We start from the raw sequence: 19,575 nt of genomic DNA on the forward strand, positions 1-19,575 counted from the left end.
GACTGTCCACTTGTCTGAAACGTCATTACCAATTCATACTTTTCACCCAAACTTTTTTGCGTTGCGAATTATTCTGATGAAATGTGTCCATATATTGGTATTTTAGTGCCACTTATCAGTAGTAACTGTGGATTCTACATCGGTCAATGGCTGAGCTGAGTTGAGCAGTGTGTCATTTTGTCAGATGATTTGAAATATGCCGGCATCAGAGGCTATCGCTTGTGTATCTTGGCTACGTTGGTATTTACATTTGGTGAAAAGTGTTTGTCAATTTCGGTTAATAGACTGTCACACTTTTTTTTACCAAGCGCTCAAAGCACTTTACATAGTAAGGGGAAATTCACCTCATCCACCACTACTGATGTATAGAACCCATCTGGGTGATGCCATGGTGGTGTCAGTATAAGGCATGGACTGGTGTCAGTCCATGCCTTATAGGCTGATCTGCCTTATTAAATAGGCCTAAGGGAGTGGTCGAAATTTACACAATTGCTACCTGGAGGAAAATGGAGGGCCATGCTTTTTAAATGTCAGTCAGGGAGAGGGTTTAGTATTTTTTTAAATTTAGTCCAGAGGAGGGTCATATAATTTGTAATCAATTCACTCCTGTACATAGCTCATCTGTAAATAGCTCATCCAACTACCTCATCCCCATACTTTTTTATTTTTTTGCTACATTGCACTCCAGTATCTCTACTTGCACATTCATCTTCTGCACATCTATCACTCCAGTGTTTAATTGCTAAATTGTAATTACATAGCCACTATGGCCTATTTATTACCTTACCTCCCTTATCTTACCTTACATTTGCACACACCGTATATAAACTTTTTCTATTGTGTTATTGACTGTATGTTTGTTTATTCCATGTGTAACTCTGTGTTGTTGTTTGTGTCGCACTGCTTTGCTTTATCTTGGCCAGGTCGCAGTTGTAAATGAGAACTTGTTCTCAACTAGCCTACCTGGTTAAATAAAGGTGAAATAATTTTTTTTATAATTAAACAAACAAACCTGTTGTGGGTGTGTCGAGGCTTGGCCCCTCACTGGCCAATCAGAACGTGCTCCATGGCTAAATATGTGGTTGCTTCAAATTGTGTATTTCTAGTTTTTATGTGTTGCCTTGGAATCAACTCCAATTCCAATGTTAGTCCTTTATAGTTTGTTAAACAATTTACAAAATGTACACCCATCCCATCTTGCCTAAATATGTTAACTTGAATCAGTTTGAAGTCAACATTGTTCTAAGTATTTGCATGGCTTCAATGTAGAAATATATACAGTACTAGACAAAAGTTTGGACACACCTACTCATTCAAGGGTTTTTCTTTATTTCTACTATTTTCTAGATTGTAGAATAATAGTGAAATAACACATATGGAATCATGCAGTAAGCAAAAAAGTGTTAAACGAATCAAAAATATTTGTTATATTTTAGATTCTTAAAAGAAAGCCAATATCTGCCTTGATGACAGCTTTGCACACTCTTGGCATTCTCTCAACCAGATTCACCTGGAATGCTTTTACAACAGTCTTTAAGGGGTTCCCACATATGCTGAGCACTTGTTGGCTGCTTTTCCTTCACCTTGCAGTCCAACTCATCCCAAACCTTCTCAATTGGGTTGAGGTCAGGTGATTGGGGAAGCCAGGTCATTTGATGCAGCACTTCATCACTCTCCTTCTTGATCAAATAACCCTTACATAGCCTGGAAGTGGGTTGGGTCATTGTCCTGTCAAAAAAACAAATGATAGTCCCACAAAGCGCAAAGCAGATGGGATGGCGTATCGCTGCAGAATGATGTGGTTAAGTGTGCCTTGAATTCTAAATAAATCACAGACAGTGTCACCAGCAAAGCACCTCCACACATCACACCTCCTCCATGCTTCACAGTTGGAATCACACATGTGGAGATCATCCATTCACCTACTCTGCGTCTCACAAAGACACGACGGATGAAACCAAAAATCTAAAATTTGGACTCATCAGACCAAAGGACCGATTTCCACAAGGTCTAATGTCCATTGCTCGTGTTTCTTGGCCCAAGCAAGTCTCTTCTTCTTATTGCATCCAATTTGTTGAGTAGAGTGTTGGAGGTTATTTTGTAAATGACATCGCCGAAGTCAAGGATCGGTAGGATGGTCAGTTTTACGATGGTATGTTTGGCAGGATGAGTAAAGGATACTTTGTTGCGAAATAGGAAGCCAATTTTAGATTTAATTTTGGATTGGAGATGCTTAATGTGAGTCTGGAAGGAGAGTTTACAGTCTAACCAGACACCTAGGTATTTGTAATTATCCACATATTCTAAGTCAGAACCGTCCAGAGTAGTGATGCTAGACGGGCGGGTAGGTGCAGGCAGCGATTGGTTGGAAATCAGGCATTTAGTTTTACTTGCATTTAAGAGCAGTTGGAGGCCATGGAAGGAGAGTTGTATGGCATTGAAGCTCATCTGGAGGTTAGTTAACACAGTGTCCAAAGAAGGACCAGAGGTATACAGAATGGTGTCGTCTGCGTAGAGGTGAATCAGAGAAACACCAGCAGCAAGAACGACATCATTGACGTATACAAACAGTCTGCCCGAGAATTGAACCCTGTGGCACCCGCATAAAAACGGCCAGAGGTCCGGACAACAGGCCCTCCAATTTGACACACTGAACTCTGTCTGAGAAGCAGTTGGTGAACCAGGCGAAGCAGTCATTTGAGAAACCAAGGCTGTGGAGTCTGCCAATAAGAATGCGGTGATTGACAGAGTCGAAAGCCTTGGCCAGGTCGATGAAGATGGCTGCACAGTATTGTCTTTATCAATGGCGGTTATGATATCGTTTAGGACCTTGAGCGTGGCTAAGGTGCACCCATGACCAGCTCGGAAACCAGATTGCATAGCAGAGAAGGTACGGTGGGATTCGAAATGGTCGGTGATCTGTTTGTTAACTTGGCTTTTGAAGACCTTAGAAAGGCAGGGTAGGATAGATATAGGTCTGTAGCAGTTTGGGTCTAGAGTGTCCCCCTTTGAAGACGGGGATGACAGTGCTCTTGTTCGCCATGGACTTTACAGTGTCCCAGAACTTTTTGGAGTTTGTGCTACAGGATGCGAATTTCTGTTTGAAAAAGCTAGCCTTTGCTTTCCTAACTGCCTGTGTATATTGGTTCCTAACTTCCCTGAAAAGTTGCATATCGCGGGAGCTATTCGATGCTAATGCAGAACGCCACAGGACGTTTTTGTGCTGGTCAAGGGCAGTCAAGTCCGGAGTAAACCAAGAGCTATATCTGTTCCTGGTTCTACATTTTTTAAATGGGGCATGCTTATTTAAGATGGTGAGGAAAGCACTTTTAAAGAACGACCAGGCATCCTCTACTGACGGAATGAGGTCAATATCCTTCCAGGATACCCGGGCCAGGTCGATTAGAAAGGCCTGCTCGCTGAAGTGTTTTTTGGAGCGTTTGACAGTGATGAGGAGTGGTCATTTGACCGCAGACCCATTACGAATGCAGGCAATGAGGCAGTGATCGCTGAGATCCTGGTTGAAAACAGCAGAGGTGTATTTAGAGGGCAGGTTGGTCAGGATGATATCTATGAGTGCCCGTGTTTACGGATTTGGGGTTGTACCTGGTAGGTTCATTGATCATTTGTGTGAGATTGAGGGCATCTAGCTTAGATTGTAGGACTGCCGGGATGTTAAGCATGTCCCAGTTTAGGTCACCTAACAGTACGAGCTCTGAAGATAGATGGGGTGCAATCAACTCACATATTGTGTCCAGGGCACAGCTATATCCTAAAATCACCAGGATAAAAAGAAAACCCATCACAATTGAACCAGCCTTCTTTATAGTTGGCCTAGGGTAAGAGTAGCCTATGGAGGGATTTGGTTCCTAAAAATGGGAACTGGGAAACAAGCAATTGTTACAGGAAAATATCTTCTATATACGAGGTTTACCGGTATTCACCAAGGTTCTCATTTAGTTTCATGATGGGCATGGAAACATGTAGCCTACATCATGGAGGGGGTTTTAAGTACCTCCAATGCATTTAATATAGGCCTACCAACAATACATACTGTAGATAAAAAGGAAATGTCAGCTCACTGTTTTGCTCCTCTCAAACTTGATATTTTAATAAAGCTGGTGATTAAGATTTATTTCCAAGTGGTGTAACGAACCAACCCCTTTATCGACGGTATTGACTAGCCTACTTGATTGCATTGGGCAGGACAAAAAGAAAATGGCCTTCATTGAGAGGGGAGGCTAGGCTTGTTATTTTAATAAAATAAAACTAAATGGTAAAAACATTTGTTTTTTATGTTTCTAAATATGAGGTATACAGGCACCAAAAGCACACTACTCTTGTTCCATGCGCATATGGGCAAAGTGCGTCATGGCTGGATAAGCTGCATTTCTGCTGTCAAAATTCCTGCCAATAACTACCGCATTACCGCTAAAACCAGGTTTTGGTTAGTCTTAAATATGCCTATCAGTGAGCACTGGCTTTAACAGGTCGAAATTACAAACTAACGGGGGTTTGACACAAGCGCCGTCTTAACGCCAGACGGAAATAGAGGCCTGAATGTCATATTGTTCAGTGTTTGAGAATGAGTTGCTTGTTATATCTCGATGTTTGCCCAATGCTGCCCCTCATCCCTGGATGTGCAATATCAAGTGCGCCTAGTGTGGTCTCAATCAAACAATCCATAGCCTATACTTAAGGAATAATGCACTAGGAGGTGTGGTGTGTATGGCCAAAATACTGTGGCTAACGTCTCATATACCAAGGCTGTCAGCCAATCAGCATTCAGAGTTAATATTAAATCACATGTCACATGGGCTGATTACAACAGGTGTATACCTTAAAGTGAAAATGCTTACTTACAAACCCTTAACCAACAATGCAGTTTTAAGAAAAATACCTTTAAAAAATTAAGAAATAAAAGTAACAAATAATTAAAAAGCAGCAGTAAAAAAACAATAGCGAGGCCAGATACAGGGGGTACTGGTACAGAGTCAATATGCGGGGGCACAGTTTAGTCGAGGTAATTGAGGTAATATGTACATGTAGGAAGAGTTATTGAAGTGACTATGCATAGATAATAATAGAGAGTAATTTAGGCAGGTGACCTTAATGTTCTTAAGCAGAGGGACTATGGTGGTCTGCTTGAAACATGTTATAGACTCAGATAGGGAGAGGTTGAAAATGTCAGTAAAGACACAGGCCAGTTGGGCAGTGCATGCTCGGAGTACACATCCTGGTAATCCGTCTGGTCCTGTGTCCTTGGGAATGTTGACCTGTTTAAAGGTGTTAATCACATCGGCGTTGGAGAGCATGATCACACAGTCGTCCGGAACTTTTGATGCTCTGATGCATGTTTCAGTGTTACTTGCCTCGAAGCGAACATAGAAGCAATTTAGCCAGTCTGGTAGGCTCATGTCACTGGGCTGCTCTCGGCTGTGCTTCCCTTTGTGGTCTGTAATTGTTTGCAATCCTTGCCACATCCGACGAGCGTCGAAGCCAGTGTAGTACAATTCGATCTTAGTCCTTTATTGACTCTTTGCCTGTTTGATGGTTTGTCAGATGGCATAGCGGGATTTCTTATAAGCTTCCAGGTTCGAGTTTGCTCCTTGAAAGCAGCAGCTCTGCCCTTTAGCTCAGTGTGGATGTTGCCTATAATCCACGCCTTCTGGTTTGGGTATGTACGTACAGTCACTGTGGGGACGACATCATCGATGCACTTATTGATGAAACCAGTGACTGATGATGTGGTGTATTCCTCAATGCCATTGGAAGAATCCAGGAACATATTCTAGCCGGTGCAAGCAAAACAGTCCTGTAGTTTAGCATCTGCTTCATCTGACCACTTTTTTATATACCGAATCACTGGTGCTTCCTTCTTTAATTTTTGCTTGAAAGCAGGAATCAGGTGGGTCGATTATGGTCAGATTTGCCAAATGGAGGTCAAGGTAGCGCTTTGTAACCGTCTCTGTGTGTGGGGTAAAGGTGTTCTAGAGTTTTTCCCCTCTGGTTGCACATTTAACATGCTGGTATAAATGAGGTAAAACGGATTTCAGTTTCCCTGCATTAAAGTCCCGGCCACTAGGAGAGCCGCCTCTGTATAAGCGTTTTCCTGTTTGCTTATGCCGTATACAACTCATTGAGTGCGGTCTTAGTACCAGCTTCAGTTTGTGGTGGTAAATAGACAGCTACGAAGAACATGGTTGAAAACTCTCTAGGTAGATAGTGTGGTCAACTGCTTATCGTGATATACTCTACCTCAGGCGAGCAAAACCTTGAGACATCCTTAGATATCGTGCACCAGATGTTGTTTACAATATACATAGACCACCACCCCTTGTCTTACGAGAGGCTGCTGTTCTATCCTGCTGATACAGTATATAACCCGTCAACTATATCTTATTCATGTCGTTCAGCCACGACTCGGTGAAACATAAGATATTACAGTTTTTAATGTCCCATTGGTAGGATATACATGCTTGTAGTTCATCCACTTTATTATCAAGCGATTGTACGTTGGCCAGTAATACCGATGGCAAAGGCAGATTAGCCACTCGTAGCCGGATCCTCACAAAGCACCCCGATCTCCTTCCATGAAACCTCTGTCTCTTTCTCCTGCGAATGACGGGGATGAGGGCCTGTTCGGGTGTCTGGAATAAATCCCTTTCGTCCGACTCATTTAAGAAATATTATTTGTCCAAGGTGAGTAATCCCTGTTCTGATGTCCAGAAGCTATTTTCGGTCATAAGAGACCATAGCAGCAGCAATATGTACAAGATCAGTTATAAACAATGCGAAAAAACAAACAAAATAGCACTGTTGGTTAAGAGCCCATAAAATGTCAGCCATGTTTTTAAATAATATAGTCTATAGGCCTAGGTGAAGTGCATGCTTGGAGAAGCACAGGGCAAAGTTGTATTTCTAAGAGGATGTACTTCCTTCAAGAGTTTTTGTACTGCTGGGATGGTGTATATAAAATTAAGCTGCACTGTATTGCTCACAGCAATGGATAGGCTATCCCAATCATGAACCTTGGCCAAAAATGTAATATCTTTGTGCCCGGACAAGGCCCACTGATGTCCTGTTCAGTTTGGACAAATAGAGCCTTTCTAGGACCATTACCTGTGTTAGGATGTTTCTGCTGAACCTGGTGAATACGGGACTCGATCTCCCAGGAGACAGCAGCAACGATGCAGGTGGATGGCACAATGGTCTCTAGCTCGGAACCTGTGTTGTCGGTGGTGAACTGGTGGGAGAGAGAGTCAGGCTTGGTATTCCCAGATCCGGGGCGATAAGTGGGTGTGAAGTTGAATCTCCCAAAGAACAATGCTGGCTTGCCGGAAGTTCAGACGTTTGGCGGTCTGGATGTAGGACAGGTTTTTGTGGTCCGTCCACACAATGAAGGGGAGAACCGAGCCCTCCAGCCAGTGACGCCATTCCTCAAGAGCTAGCTTCACTGCCAAGAGTTCCAGATGCCTATTTCTTTCTGCAGGTGAGAGCTTGCGGGAAAAGAATGCACATGGGTGGAGCTTCTGATCAGAGGGGATCATTGAGACAGAACAGCACCCATCCTGGAGTCGGAGGTGTCCACCTCGACGATGAACTGGAGTTCTGGGTCTGGCTAGGTGAGGAAGTGAAACGGGGCTTGAGTTCCCAGAATGCTGCCTCTGTCTCAGGGGTTCAGTGGAACAGGGTGGAGGTGAGAGGTGCTGCCAAATGGCTGTAATTTTTATTTTTATTTAACCAGGAAGGGCTCATTGAGAGTAAAATCTATTTTCAAGAGCGCCCTGGCCAAGATAGGCAGCACCAAGTCATTACAAAAGAATTACAATCCGTCATCAGTGATTTAAAAACACCAATCGGGACAAGTTTTTCCAGTTTAAAAGTATTTTGTAAGGTGTTCCAAGACGATGGCGCAGGCTTCTCACTCTGGTCTGAAAGACTGTGAAAGCTCAAAGAGTATGTTTACAACCGAGAGAACTTCTCTTTCCATTTAGTAGCCTAAGCGAAAGAAAGAAAAATCCACAATCTAGATAAAAAGACAACTGACTATTAGACCAACAATACACTAGTGAAGCTGTCATCAATAACATGTGATTGCATAAAGAGCATATGTGTAGAGCCACATCAGTTGTTTGATAGATCAGCCAAACCAATTGTGATACAGCCTGGAGTTGAACCAGGGTGTCAGTAGTGATAATTGAAGCACTGAGATGCAGTGCCTTAACCGCTACGCCACTCAGGATACCAAATATAACCTATGCTTGAGGATTTGGCTTTGACCCTTCCCTGTCTTACTTTTTTACTCCACTAAACACATGATTGGGATGTGGTTTCAAATTAGGCTACTGTGTATGTGTTTGTTGAGCTATTACAGTTACTGGGGAACTACAGCAAGGAGGGGTAATATCTGATAAGAAACTAAATACAAAAGCCTCAGTTTCGTAAAGCGTTAATCAGCAGTTGAAGCCTTGTTTCGGTAGATAGCTGGGGAATGGGGCCGGAGAAATGTAACTAATCTCAAATTCATAGACAGAGCTATGGATGCAATGACTGACGATCCATGATAGCAAACGTATAGTTCTAACCATGTTTTGAGGCTATGTAGTGTTTGTTTACATTTACTTTGTTTACAAGCATTGAAGTAAAACAAGCGTATATTTGGGGTTTTGATGGGGTACTACAGTCGAACTAAGCTCATGAGGCATTTATATTCTTCAAGAATCAATGGTTACATATCATTAATTTATAAGTTTAAAAAATGATGTAATAACTGGATATTGCCCCTTTAAGCACTTAAACCCCCTGATTTACTCACACACACACACTGATTTCATTTGAGCAAATAGATTTTGTCATAGGCAACGTAGCAAAAACATAGGTGAAGAAATAGTTCTTGGCGGGAGGGGCAAGTACTTTCACAACAGAGGGGCAGATTTGACTCATTCTGTTCACAGAAGTATATCTGTTGGGCCACCGTTAACCTTTGGCAATAGAAAATAAGATATTTGCGTTCCAGCAATGCCGCACAAAAAGAGAAGCCATGCCCATGGCCATCATAAAAAGTCACAGGAGGTGAGTTTTCCGTTTAAAATTCTTTTTGCAGGTTAGGCTACTTTTTCAGTCAACTATTTTAAAATTAAGAGACCTAGACCTAGAGGTGGCCATAACTGTGCAATCGATAAAGCAACGTTCCAACACATGCATGCGTTTGGATGCAGGAATGTCCAACGAGTAAGCGCGAGTTTTGCCTCAATTGGCGTCATCTAACTCGTAGCCAGGTAAAGGTCATAGTTTTTGTAACAAACTTTGAGAAACTATTTGCTGATATCCTTATGGATAAAGGAATAGGCTATATTACAAGAATCTTGCTTTGTTTGAAGCTTTTAAAAAAACGTGATTTTGCATTTACGCACGAATTGCGCAACCCAATACACATATTATGGTTTTGGATGAAAGGCTGTGAATGCAGTTCAACACTCGACTGTCAATTGGTTATGCGGAAACGATAGACTCGTCGGTTAAACTTATCTAAAAAATAAAGCCAAATGCCGTAGAATGCAAACCTAGCAGTCTCTTGACGACACCACAACCGCCCCATGTAGACACTTCGTTTAGGGTAAGATCGTTATCAGTCTACTGTAACATTGTTTGAACATAAGGGAGTGGTTATGTTCCCGAAACGCATGGGAAATAATTCTGCCTAAAAATGACACGGGAAACAGGCTAGACTAGATGCTACACATGTTCGGACAGCGGTATCCGTAGGCTATAGTCGATTATTCTCATCTTAACTGCTTCTCACAGTTTTTCCCATGGCGTATGCTGCCTATTGGATGAGCCTTGTGAGTATATGGCTATTAGCCAGCTATTTCTCATTCAACGTCTAAATTAACATAATATCCTTCAGGCAGTAATATATCTGGGCATGTGCATCTCCATCTGAGGCAGCATTATTAAAGACACTTAAAATACTTCCACTGTTGGAAACAAAACAGCCATTCCAACTATTGTCTTGGTAAAGTTGATTTATTAGTTTACAATGAGTAGTAGAATACACAAGAAGCCTATTGATGTGAAATGAATCACATGTTATGTAGCATAAAAAAGGGTTGGGACACATTTCTTGACAGGCTAGAACATTATTTAGTAGGGTGTGTGACTGTTTAAACTTTATATATGATAAAATACACATTCAGCTGCAGGCACCATTGCTTGGAATTTTACAGGTATGGAGAGACATTGGTGTTGATCACTCGATCACCTTTAACTCTTATTTGGATAAAACATTACAGTATATCCAGTCTCTGAACATCTCCTGAGTGTGCAAGTTCAAATTGAGACAGATTCATTATTTGTTATTTACATCTTCACTTGCACATATTGGCACATAAGGAGATAATTTTTGTTAATAAAGGTTAAATAAAAAAATAATTTGTGACACCAATATGGCAGTTACATACCACCATCTGAATTTTGATTGAACTTTTTACAGTATAATTTGACAGGGTTATGTTAGTTGGCTTGAAGTTGGCTGTTATGACAGGAAAATGTCACTCTTAGAATATAATAAATGGGTATAATAATATTAATAATAAATGGCATTTAGCAGATGCTTTTATCCAAAGAGACTTAGTCATGCGTGTATAGATTGTCTGTATGGGTGGCCCCAGCAGGAATCAACCCGACGTTCCCGGCTTTCAAAGAAAATGGAGCATTACTTCATTGGCTTCATAACAATTATGGCTTTACTGAAAGTTAGGGACTTTACTGTAATATCCAAAACAATGCTAGTAACCTATCAGACAACAATAGGTGGAGATGACCACTTCCTTCCCAGACCCAGGTGGTTTTCTGTGGCTGTAACGGAATGCTCGGGTAGATAGCCAACAACAAGAGCAGACCTTAGAACTTTCCAAGGGTACAGTTAGTTATTGTATTTCAATTTGAATTTCAACAATCTTCACAGAATTGGAATTTAATTGGAATTAAATTGTTTGGACTGTTTGTATGGAATTGTAAAAACATTTCATCTGTGAAATTCAATTGAATTCAATATTTATAATTCCCAGTTAATGGAATTAATGCACTTAGTATCAAAAAATTTATTTTAGGGATTTATTTTAAATCATTTCAACGTGTATTTATATATTTCCAGTATAGCTTTCTGAACAGGAACATGTGTGTGTCTTTTGCAGCAGAGAACAGCTTCTAGTACCACACTTGGAGAGCAGCAGGTGGATGACAGGCCCTATAATAATCGAGCTGCTGCAGCCTCTAAGGCTCAGGTAAGACCCTTCTAAACAATGTTCACATCATGGTGCGGATACACATGCCAATTACCACTGTTAGTGCATATGTGGTGCACTCAACTACACTTATGTGATGAATAACTGACTGAGAACTAAAGACCTTTCCCGTAAAAAGTTGTCATGCAGAGCAGAACAGGTGAACCCAAGAGCAGACTCCGATGCGGAGACTGGGATGAGGTAACCAAGGTATTTATTGAAACACAGGGGAAAGATTGAGTGCAGGCCAAGGGAAGCTAAGGCGGGTTGCAGGAAACCAGGTGCCGAGGCTGAGGCTGGAGCGAGAGGTGTAGGACCACAGTAAGCAGGTCCGGAGTGGAATCCAAGGGAGCCGTAGAGTGGGGAATCCAGGACAGAGTAGCAGGACTGACAAGAAGTGGGACTGGAGACAGGGACCAGAGTCAGAGCGGACAGAACTGTAGCAGAGCGGAAAACAGCATCAGGCAAGGGAAACCAGGAACAACCGGCTAGAAACATGGACTGACTGAGCAGAGATTACGATCTGGCAGTGTGGAAGAGGCAGGACTGAGTATATGCAGAGGTCTTGATTAGGGAACAGGTTGCAGCTGGTGGGGATCTGCCCTGAATCCGGCACGCCTGTCTCCCCCCCCACACACACACACACAGAGGGAGAGAGCACTGGGGTGGCAGGTCAAGGAGACACAGGATGAGCACTAGAGGGCATTGCAGGAGCAGATGTGACAGGACAGTGAAGCATTTTTTTGTCCTTTTGGTTGTAAACTTATGGGTCCAAATGCTTTAATTTTAACTATTTTAATACACGTAGTTGAATTAGTCCCAATACTTTTGCTCTTCTAAAATGGGGGACCATGAACAAAAAGTGCAACAAATTTTAAGCTTTGGAATGGCCTAGTCAAAGACAGGACCTAATCCCAATTGAGATGTGGCAGGATGTGAAACGAGTATCTCATGCTTGGAAACTCACAAATATCACTGAGTTAAAGCAGTTCTGCATGGATGAGTCGGACAAAATCCTCCACAGCGACGTGAGAGACGGATCAACAACTACAGGAAGCTTTTGGTTGGAGCTAAAAGTGGCACAACCAGTTATTGAGTGTAAGGGGGCAATTACTTTTTCACACAGGGGCATTGGGTGTTGCATATCTTTGTTTATGAAATAAATGAAATAATTATGCAATTGTTGTGTTATTTGTTCACTCAGGCTCCCTTGATATTAGGTTTTGGTTGAAGATTTGAATTTCAGTATTAAAAATATGCAAAAGTAGAGAAAATTATAAAAGGGGCAAATACTTTTTCACAGAACTGTACAGTATGTTCGCCTGGGAGTCAACAGCCAGACTTTCACTCTGGAGACTTTATCGCCCTCGAGTGGGGTAAAGAGGCATGTGCTCAGTTACAGGAATGAGTGGTGCAACAGGTGTTCATGCAGGCTGCTAATTTCACACTAATCTCAGTGAGTTGGTTTCACAAGGCTCTCTGGGACTTTGTTTTTTTGGTTCTTACTTCTGTACAAGTTTTTAGTCTCAATTTTAAAGATTTTGTTGAGTTACAGTACATATAAGGAAATCAGTCAATCTAAATAAAAAAATGAATTTTTTAATTTTTTATTTCACCTTTATTTAACCAGGTAGGCCAGTTGAGAACAAGTTCTCATTTGCAACTGCGACCTGGCCAAGATAAAGCATAGCAGTGTGAGCAGACAACACAGAGTTACACATGGAATAAACAATTAACAAGTCAATAACACAGTAGAAAACAAAGGGGGGAGTCTATATACAATGTGTGCAAAAGGCATGAGGAGGTAGGCGAATAATTACAATTTTGCAGATTAACACTGGAGTGATAAATGATCAGATGGTCATGTACAGGTAGAGATATTGGTGTGCAAAAGAGCAAGTAAATAAATAAAAACAGTATGGGGATGAGGTAGGTGAAAATGGGTGGGCTATTTACCAATAGACTATGTACAGCAGCAGCGATCGGTTAGCTGCTCAGATAGCTGATGTTTGAAGTTGGTGAGGGAGATAAAAGTCTCCAACTTCAGCGATTTTTGCAATTCGTTCCAGTCACAGGCAGCAGAGTACTGGAACGAAAGGCGGCCAAATGAGGTGTTGGCTTTAGGGATGATCAGTGAGATACACCTGCTGGAGCGCGTGCTACGGATGGGTGTTGCCATCGTGACCAGTGAACTGAGATAAGGCGGAGCTTTACCTAGCATGGACTTGTAGATAAATGAGGCCCTAATCTATGGATTTCACATGACTGGGCATGGGTGGGCCTGGGATGGCATAGGATGACCCACTGAGGAGCCAGGCCCAGCCAATCAGAATGAGTTTTTCCCTACAAAAGGGCTTTATTACAGACAGAAATACTCCTGAATAGACCTGTATTCATTTCTAGCTGAAGGGATTTATGAGGGGACCAGGGGACTTATGACATAGCGTTTGGCAGTGGTTCCAGGTCTGGTGACAGGAGCAGTATGGGACTGTAATGAACGACATGTATCTAAATATAGTGAGGAGCCCCACTTCACCCGAGACTCCAGTTACACAGACAGAAACACGCAGCCCAGGCCAAGGGAACACAGCCCAGTACAGATGTTGGGTCTTAATTTGATCATTCTTTTGTCACAGATATTTTTCTGCGCATCATGAAATTCAAATGAGCTTGAAAACCTACAGTTTTCTTTCCGTGCAGGGGCAGTCGAGTCACTCGGACCAGTGCCAGCTGGTTAAAAAAAGCACAAGACAGATTATTAATACATGTTCTACTGCTATTGCTGGCCTGTAGGTCATGTTACAACAACATTCCAATCTACACAAATGTATCTGAAATGCATCCATACATATTAACATGTGGCATTTCATATAGCTAAATAACACAAGATAGATATTGGTCTCCACTACGACATACAGATGTCAAGTTTATCCAAAATGCAGCCGCACAGCAGGCTACACCTAAACTATGGCCTACTCTAGCCTATCAAAACAAATTACACACAGGCCTATAATATCAGATGTAAAACAAGATGACATTGAGAATAGTGAGGTAGCCAATGGAGCGTGGAGCGTTGCTTTGAAAAATAACAAAATTGACTTGACTTAGTTACACATTTAAAATATGGACAGTACAGGGATATTTTACCCTCGATCTTGATAAGAAATGACCATACCAGACACTTTTATTTTAAAGACAGTTGTATTTCATGGATAACATGTATAGGACACAAATAAAATAATAACAGTAGGCTACACCAACATTAGTTTCATTCATACAATGTGTTGGGTAAATTGCCACAGTAGATTTGCCCTTGTAAACAAGGAAATACTTTATATTATAAGGAATGCTTGTCAAATGGATAAATCATCCTTAGTCTGTTCCAAAATAACTAAGTTATTCCGATGATAAAACCAACCAGAAAGACTTTGGTTGCAAGCTAGACTAACACCGACAGCATCTTTTAGGGATCTGGAATGAGATGACCAATGATGTTTGCAATTAAGATCAGCTGTGCCCGTGAATTTATCACGTATTGATGGTTTAACAAGACATCAGCTGGCGTTAATCTAGTGCCATCAATGGTTGCAATATCCCCTTTGTTATTAGATCATATTCCAATACATTCTGTAGGCCAGCCATTAGCCTATCCATTGTCAACCATTAAAAGGTGTGAAAAACAATAACAGGCTACTGTTTGTGTTTCCCTGGCCGAGTTGATGAGCTGATTTGGGCCATCAGGTGATTGACTGCTGTACTTTCAGTTTGATGCCGGCATTTGATGTCATCCTTGTGGAATGAAAGCCTGTATTATGAGGCTTTAATAATTCATTTTATAAAGCTGTCAATATATTTGTGCATTTGAGCTTATCCAAAAACGATTTTGTTGATCTTAGATTGGAACCCATGCTGACTCTGGCATATGTGTGCTGAACCACACAGGCACTGAGGCCACCAATAATGTATTCTGCTTATTGCTTGCATTAAACATATACTGAAAAAATATATAAATGCAACATGTAAAGTGTTAGTCCCATTTTTCATGAGCTGAAATAAAAGATCCCAGAAATATTCCATATGCACAAAAAGCTTATTTCACTCAAATCTGAAGCTGATTAAACAGCATGATCACTACACAGGTGCACCTTGTGTGACAAAGACCCTAACCACCTGCCTCCTGTGTCTGCATCTGGGTCTCGCCTTGTGCCCTTATAGTATGAACTGGCCATGACAGACCCAGCAGACTTGGACCAGCTCCGCCACGCTGTCTCCCTGCAGGGATCCACTATTGGGAGACATGAGGAGCTGTTACAAGACCATCTGGAAGGGCTCCGTTCCTTGACGGAACGCCATGACCAAGGGTTTAAGGAGATTATGGAGCAAATCAGGGAGTTAGCCCAGAGGCTGTCTGCTACCTCTGAGAAAGCCCAATCACCCAGTAATTTGTTTTCCCTATTAGTGGTGACCTTGTACAGCCTACCCCGGCTCCCCGAGAACCCCGCTTACCACCACCGGAGCGATGTTCTGGAGATCCTGGTACCTGCTGGGGTTTTCTTTGTCAGGGCTCTCTTAATTTTGAGCTACAGCCATCTTCGTTTCCTTCAGCCCGATCTAAGATAGCCTATGTTATTACGCTAATGTCGGGAAGGAAGCTTTCCTGGGTTACGGCAGTTTGGGAGCAACAATCCGCCATGTGTTGTCATCTAGAGAATTTCATGGCAGAAGTGAGGAAGGTATTCGAGTATCCGGGAGAGAGGCGGCCAGTAAACGTCATGAATTACATCAACTCCTGTAGTGTGGCAGACTACGCAGTTGATTTTCGCATGTTGGCCGTCGAGAGTACCTGGAATCCGGAGTCTCTTTTTCCATATCTTTTCTTCACGGATTATCTGAGGTGGTAAAAGATGAGTTAGCTGGGGCCTCCCAGGTGGCGCAGTGGCCTAGGGCACTGCATCGCAGCGCTAGTTGTGCCACCAGGGACTCTGGGTTTGCTCCCAGGCTCTGTCGCATCCGGCCGCGACTGGAAGGTCCGTGGGGCAACGCACAATTGGCCTATCGTCGGGGTTAGGGAGGGTTTGGCCGGTAGGGATACCCTGGTCTCATCGCACACCAGCGACTCCTGTGGCGGGCCGGGCGCAGTGCACGGTGTTCCTCTGACACGGGAGTTGTAGCGATGAGACAAGATAGTAACTACTAATAATTGGATACTACGAAATTGGGGAGAAAAAGGGGGTAATATTCAACAACAAAAAAAAGATGAGCTAGCTACTCGGAACTACCGGTGGACCTCGACTCCCTCATTGCCCTCACCATTAGAATTTATGGACGCCTAAGGGAACGCAGGAGTGACAGGTCTGGTCTCGGGCACACTAGTTAATCCACAGTGGCTCGCTTACCTCTGAGGGAACCCGGAAGTCCCTGAGGATGGGTGTTTCCGAGAGGACTGCTCCATAATCACTTTTCTGGGATACATCTCTGAAGGGAATATTCAGATGGATCTGGAAAAAGTGAGCAGTGGTGGATTGGCCACAAACCACGGCCAAGGTGCAGCAACAGCGGTTACTGGGGTTTCTCAATTTTACCGCCATTTCATTCGGGGCTACAGCAACCTTGCGGCTCCCCTCTCTGTACTCACCTCTCCCAAGGTACCGTTCACATGGTCCCCAGCAGCAAATAAGGCTTTTGTGGATTTGAAGCAATGAACCACCACTGCCCTCATCCATCTGGATCCGACCCGTCAGTTTGTGGTGGCGGTTGACGCTTCCACCGTGGGAGTAGGGACCGTTCTTTCCCAGTGATCCGTCCAGGACCAAAAGCTTCATGTCCCATCATCTCAACTCGTCGGAGAGGAACTATGATGTTGACAACTGGGAACTCCTAGCAGTAAAGATGGCCCTGGAGGAGTTGAGGCATTGGCTGGAAGGGGCGGAACATCCATTTTTGGTTTGGACCGACCACAAGAATTTGGAATATCGCAGCCAAGCGCATTAACTTTAGGCAGGCCTGGTGGGCTCTGTTATTCACTAGGTTTAATTTCACCGTCTCCTACCGCCCAAGGTCCAGAAATGTGAAGCCGGACGCCCTTTCCCGCCGGTACAGTTCTGCTGCCACACCCTCGGAATAAGAGACCTGTCTCCCTTTTTATTTATTTATTTATTTATTTATTTATTTATTTCACCTTTATTTAACCAGGTAGGCTAGTTGAGAACAAGTTCTCATTTGCAACTGCGACCTGACCAATATAAAGCAAAGCAGTGTGACAGAGACAACAACAGAGTTGTCACCCCGCTATCATCCAGAAGGCGAGGTCAGTACAGGTGCATCAAAGCTGGGACCGAGAGACTGAAAAACAGCTTCTATCTCAAGGCCATCAGACTGTTAAACAGCCACCACTAACATTGAGTGGCTGCTGCCAACACACTGACACTGACTCAACTCCAGCCACTTTAATAATGGGAATTGATGGGAAATGATGTAAATATATCACTAGCCACTTTAAACAATGCTACCTTATATAATGTTACTTACCCTACATTATTCATCTCATATGCATACGTATATACTGTACTCTATATCATCGACTGTATCCTTATGTAATACGTGTATCACTAGCCACTTTAACTATGCCACTTTGTTTACATACTCATCTCATATGTATATACTGTACTCGATACCATCTACTGTATCTTGCCTATGCTGCTCTGTACCATCACTCATTCATATATCCTTATGTACATATTCTTTATCCCCTTACACTGTGTATAAGACAGTAGTTTTGGAATTGTTAGTTAGATTACTTGTTGGTTATTACTGCATTGTCGGAACTAGAAGCACAAGCATTTCGCTACACTCGCATTAACATCTGCTAACCATGTGTATGTGACAAATAAAATTTGATTTGATTTGAGTTACACATGGAGTAAGCAATAAACAAGCCAATAACACAATAAACAAGTCAATGACACAGTAGAAAAAAGAAAGTCTATATACAATGTGTGCAAAAGGCATGAGGAGGTAGGCAATAAATAGGCCGTAGGAGCGAATAATTACAATTTAGCAGATTAACACTGGAGTGATAAATGAGCAGATTATGATGTGCAAGTGCAGATACTGGTGTGCAAAAGAGCAGAAAAGTAAATAAAATAAAAACAGTATGGGGATGAGGTAGGTATATTTGGTGAGCTATTTACAGATGGACTATGTACAGCTGCAGCGATCGGTTAGCTGCTCAGATAGTTGATGTTTAAAGTTGGTGAGGGAAATAAAAGTCTCCAACTTCAGTAACTTTTGCAATTCGTTCCAGTCACTGGCAGCAGGGAACTGGAAGGAAAGGCGGCCAAATGAGGTGTTGGCTTTGGGGATGATCAGTGAGATATACCTGCTGGAACGTGTGCTACAGGTGGGTGTTGTTATTGTGACCAGTGAGCTGAGATAAGGCGGAGCTTTACCTAACATAGACTTATAGATGACCTGGAGCCAGTGGGTCTGGCGACGCATATGTAGCGAGGGCCAGCCGACTAGAGCATTCAGGTCGCAGTGGTGGATGGTATAAGGTGATTTGGTAACAAAATGGATGGCACTGTAATAGACTGCATCCAGTTTGCGGAGTAGAGTGTTGGAAGCTATTTTGTAGATGACATCGAAGTCGAGGATCGGTAGGATAGTCAGTTTTACAAGGGTATGTTTGGCGGCGTGAGTGAAGGAGGCTTTGTTGCGAAATAGAAAGCCGATTCTAGATTTGATTTTTGATTGGAGATGTTTAATATGAGTCTGGAAGGAGAGTTTATAGTCTAGCCAGACACCTAGGTATTTATAGTTGTCCACATATTCTAGGTCGGAACCGTCCAGGGTGGTGATGCTAGTCGGGCGGGCGGGTGCGGGCAGCGAACGGTTGAAAAGCATGCATTTGGTTTTACTAGCGTTTAAGAGCAGTTGGAGGCCACAGAAGGAGTGTTGTATGGCATTGAAGCTCGTTTGGAGGTTAGTTAGCACAGTGTCCAAGGAAGGGCCAGAAGTATACAGAATGGTGTCGTCTGCGTAGAGGTGGATCAGGGAATCGCCCGCAGCAAGAGCGACATCATTGATATATACAGAGAAAAGAGTCGGCCCAAGAATTTAACCCTGTGGTACCCCCAAAGAGACTGCCAGAGGTCCGGACAACATGCCCTCCGATTTGACACACTGAACTCTGTCTGCAAAGTAGTTGGTGAACCAGGCAAGGCAGTCATTAGAAAAATCAAGGCTATTGAGTCTGCCGATAAGAATACGGTGATTGACAGAGTCGAAG

At 42.7% G+C, this 19,575-nt stretch overlaps 1 protein-coding gene across 2 annotated transcripts in view; it reads left to right on the forward strand.

Annotated features, from left to right (window-relative positions):
• Positions 1 to 8,924: 8,924 nt before the first annotated feature.
• Positions 8,925 to 19,575, forward strand: part of cast (calpastatin) — a 108,356-nt gene continuing 97,705 nt past the window's right edge. The window contains exons 1-2 of one of the 2 annotated variants that reach the window (XM_042324698.1): positions 8,925 to 9,075; positions 11,199 to 11,288. In XM_042324698.1, the coding sequence (XP_042180632.1) occupies positions 9,022 to 9,075; positions 11,199 to 11,288 (144 nt within the window). In that variant the 5' untranslated portion in view covers positions 8,925 to 9,021. Of the gene's footprint in view, positions 9,076 to 9,731; positions 9,846 to 11,198; positions 11,289 to 19,575 lie in introns of those variants that run through there. The other variant, XM_042324701.1, reaches the window with a different exon arrangement.

This window comes from Oncorhynchus tshawytscha, linkage group LG07 (assembly GCF_018296145.1).
Source record: "Oncorhynchus tshawytscha isolate Ot180627B linkage group LG07, Otsh_v2.0, whole genome shotgun sequence".
Taxonomy (NCBI): Eukaryota; Metazoa; Chordata; class Actinopteri; order Salmoniformes; family Salmonidae; genus Oncorhynchus; species Oncorhynchus tshawytscha.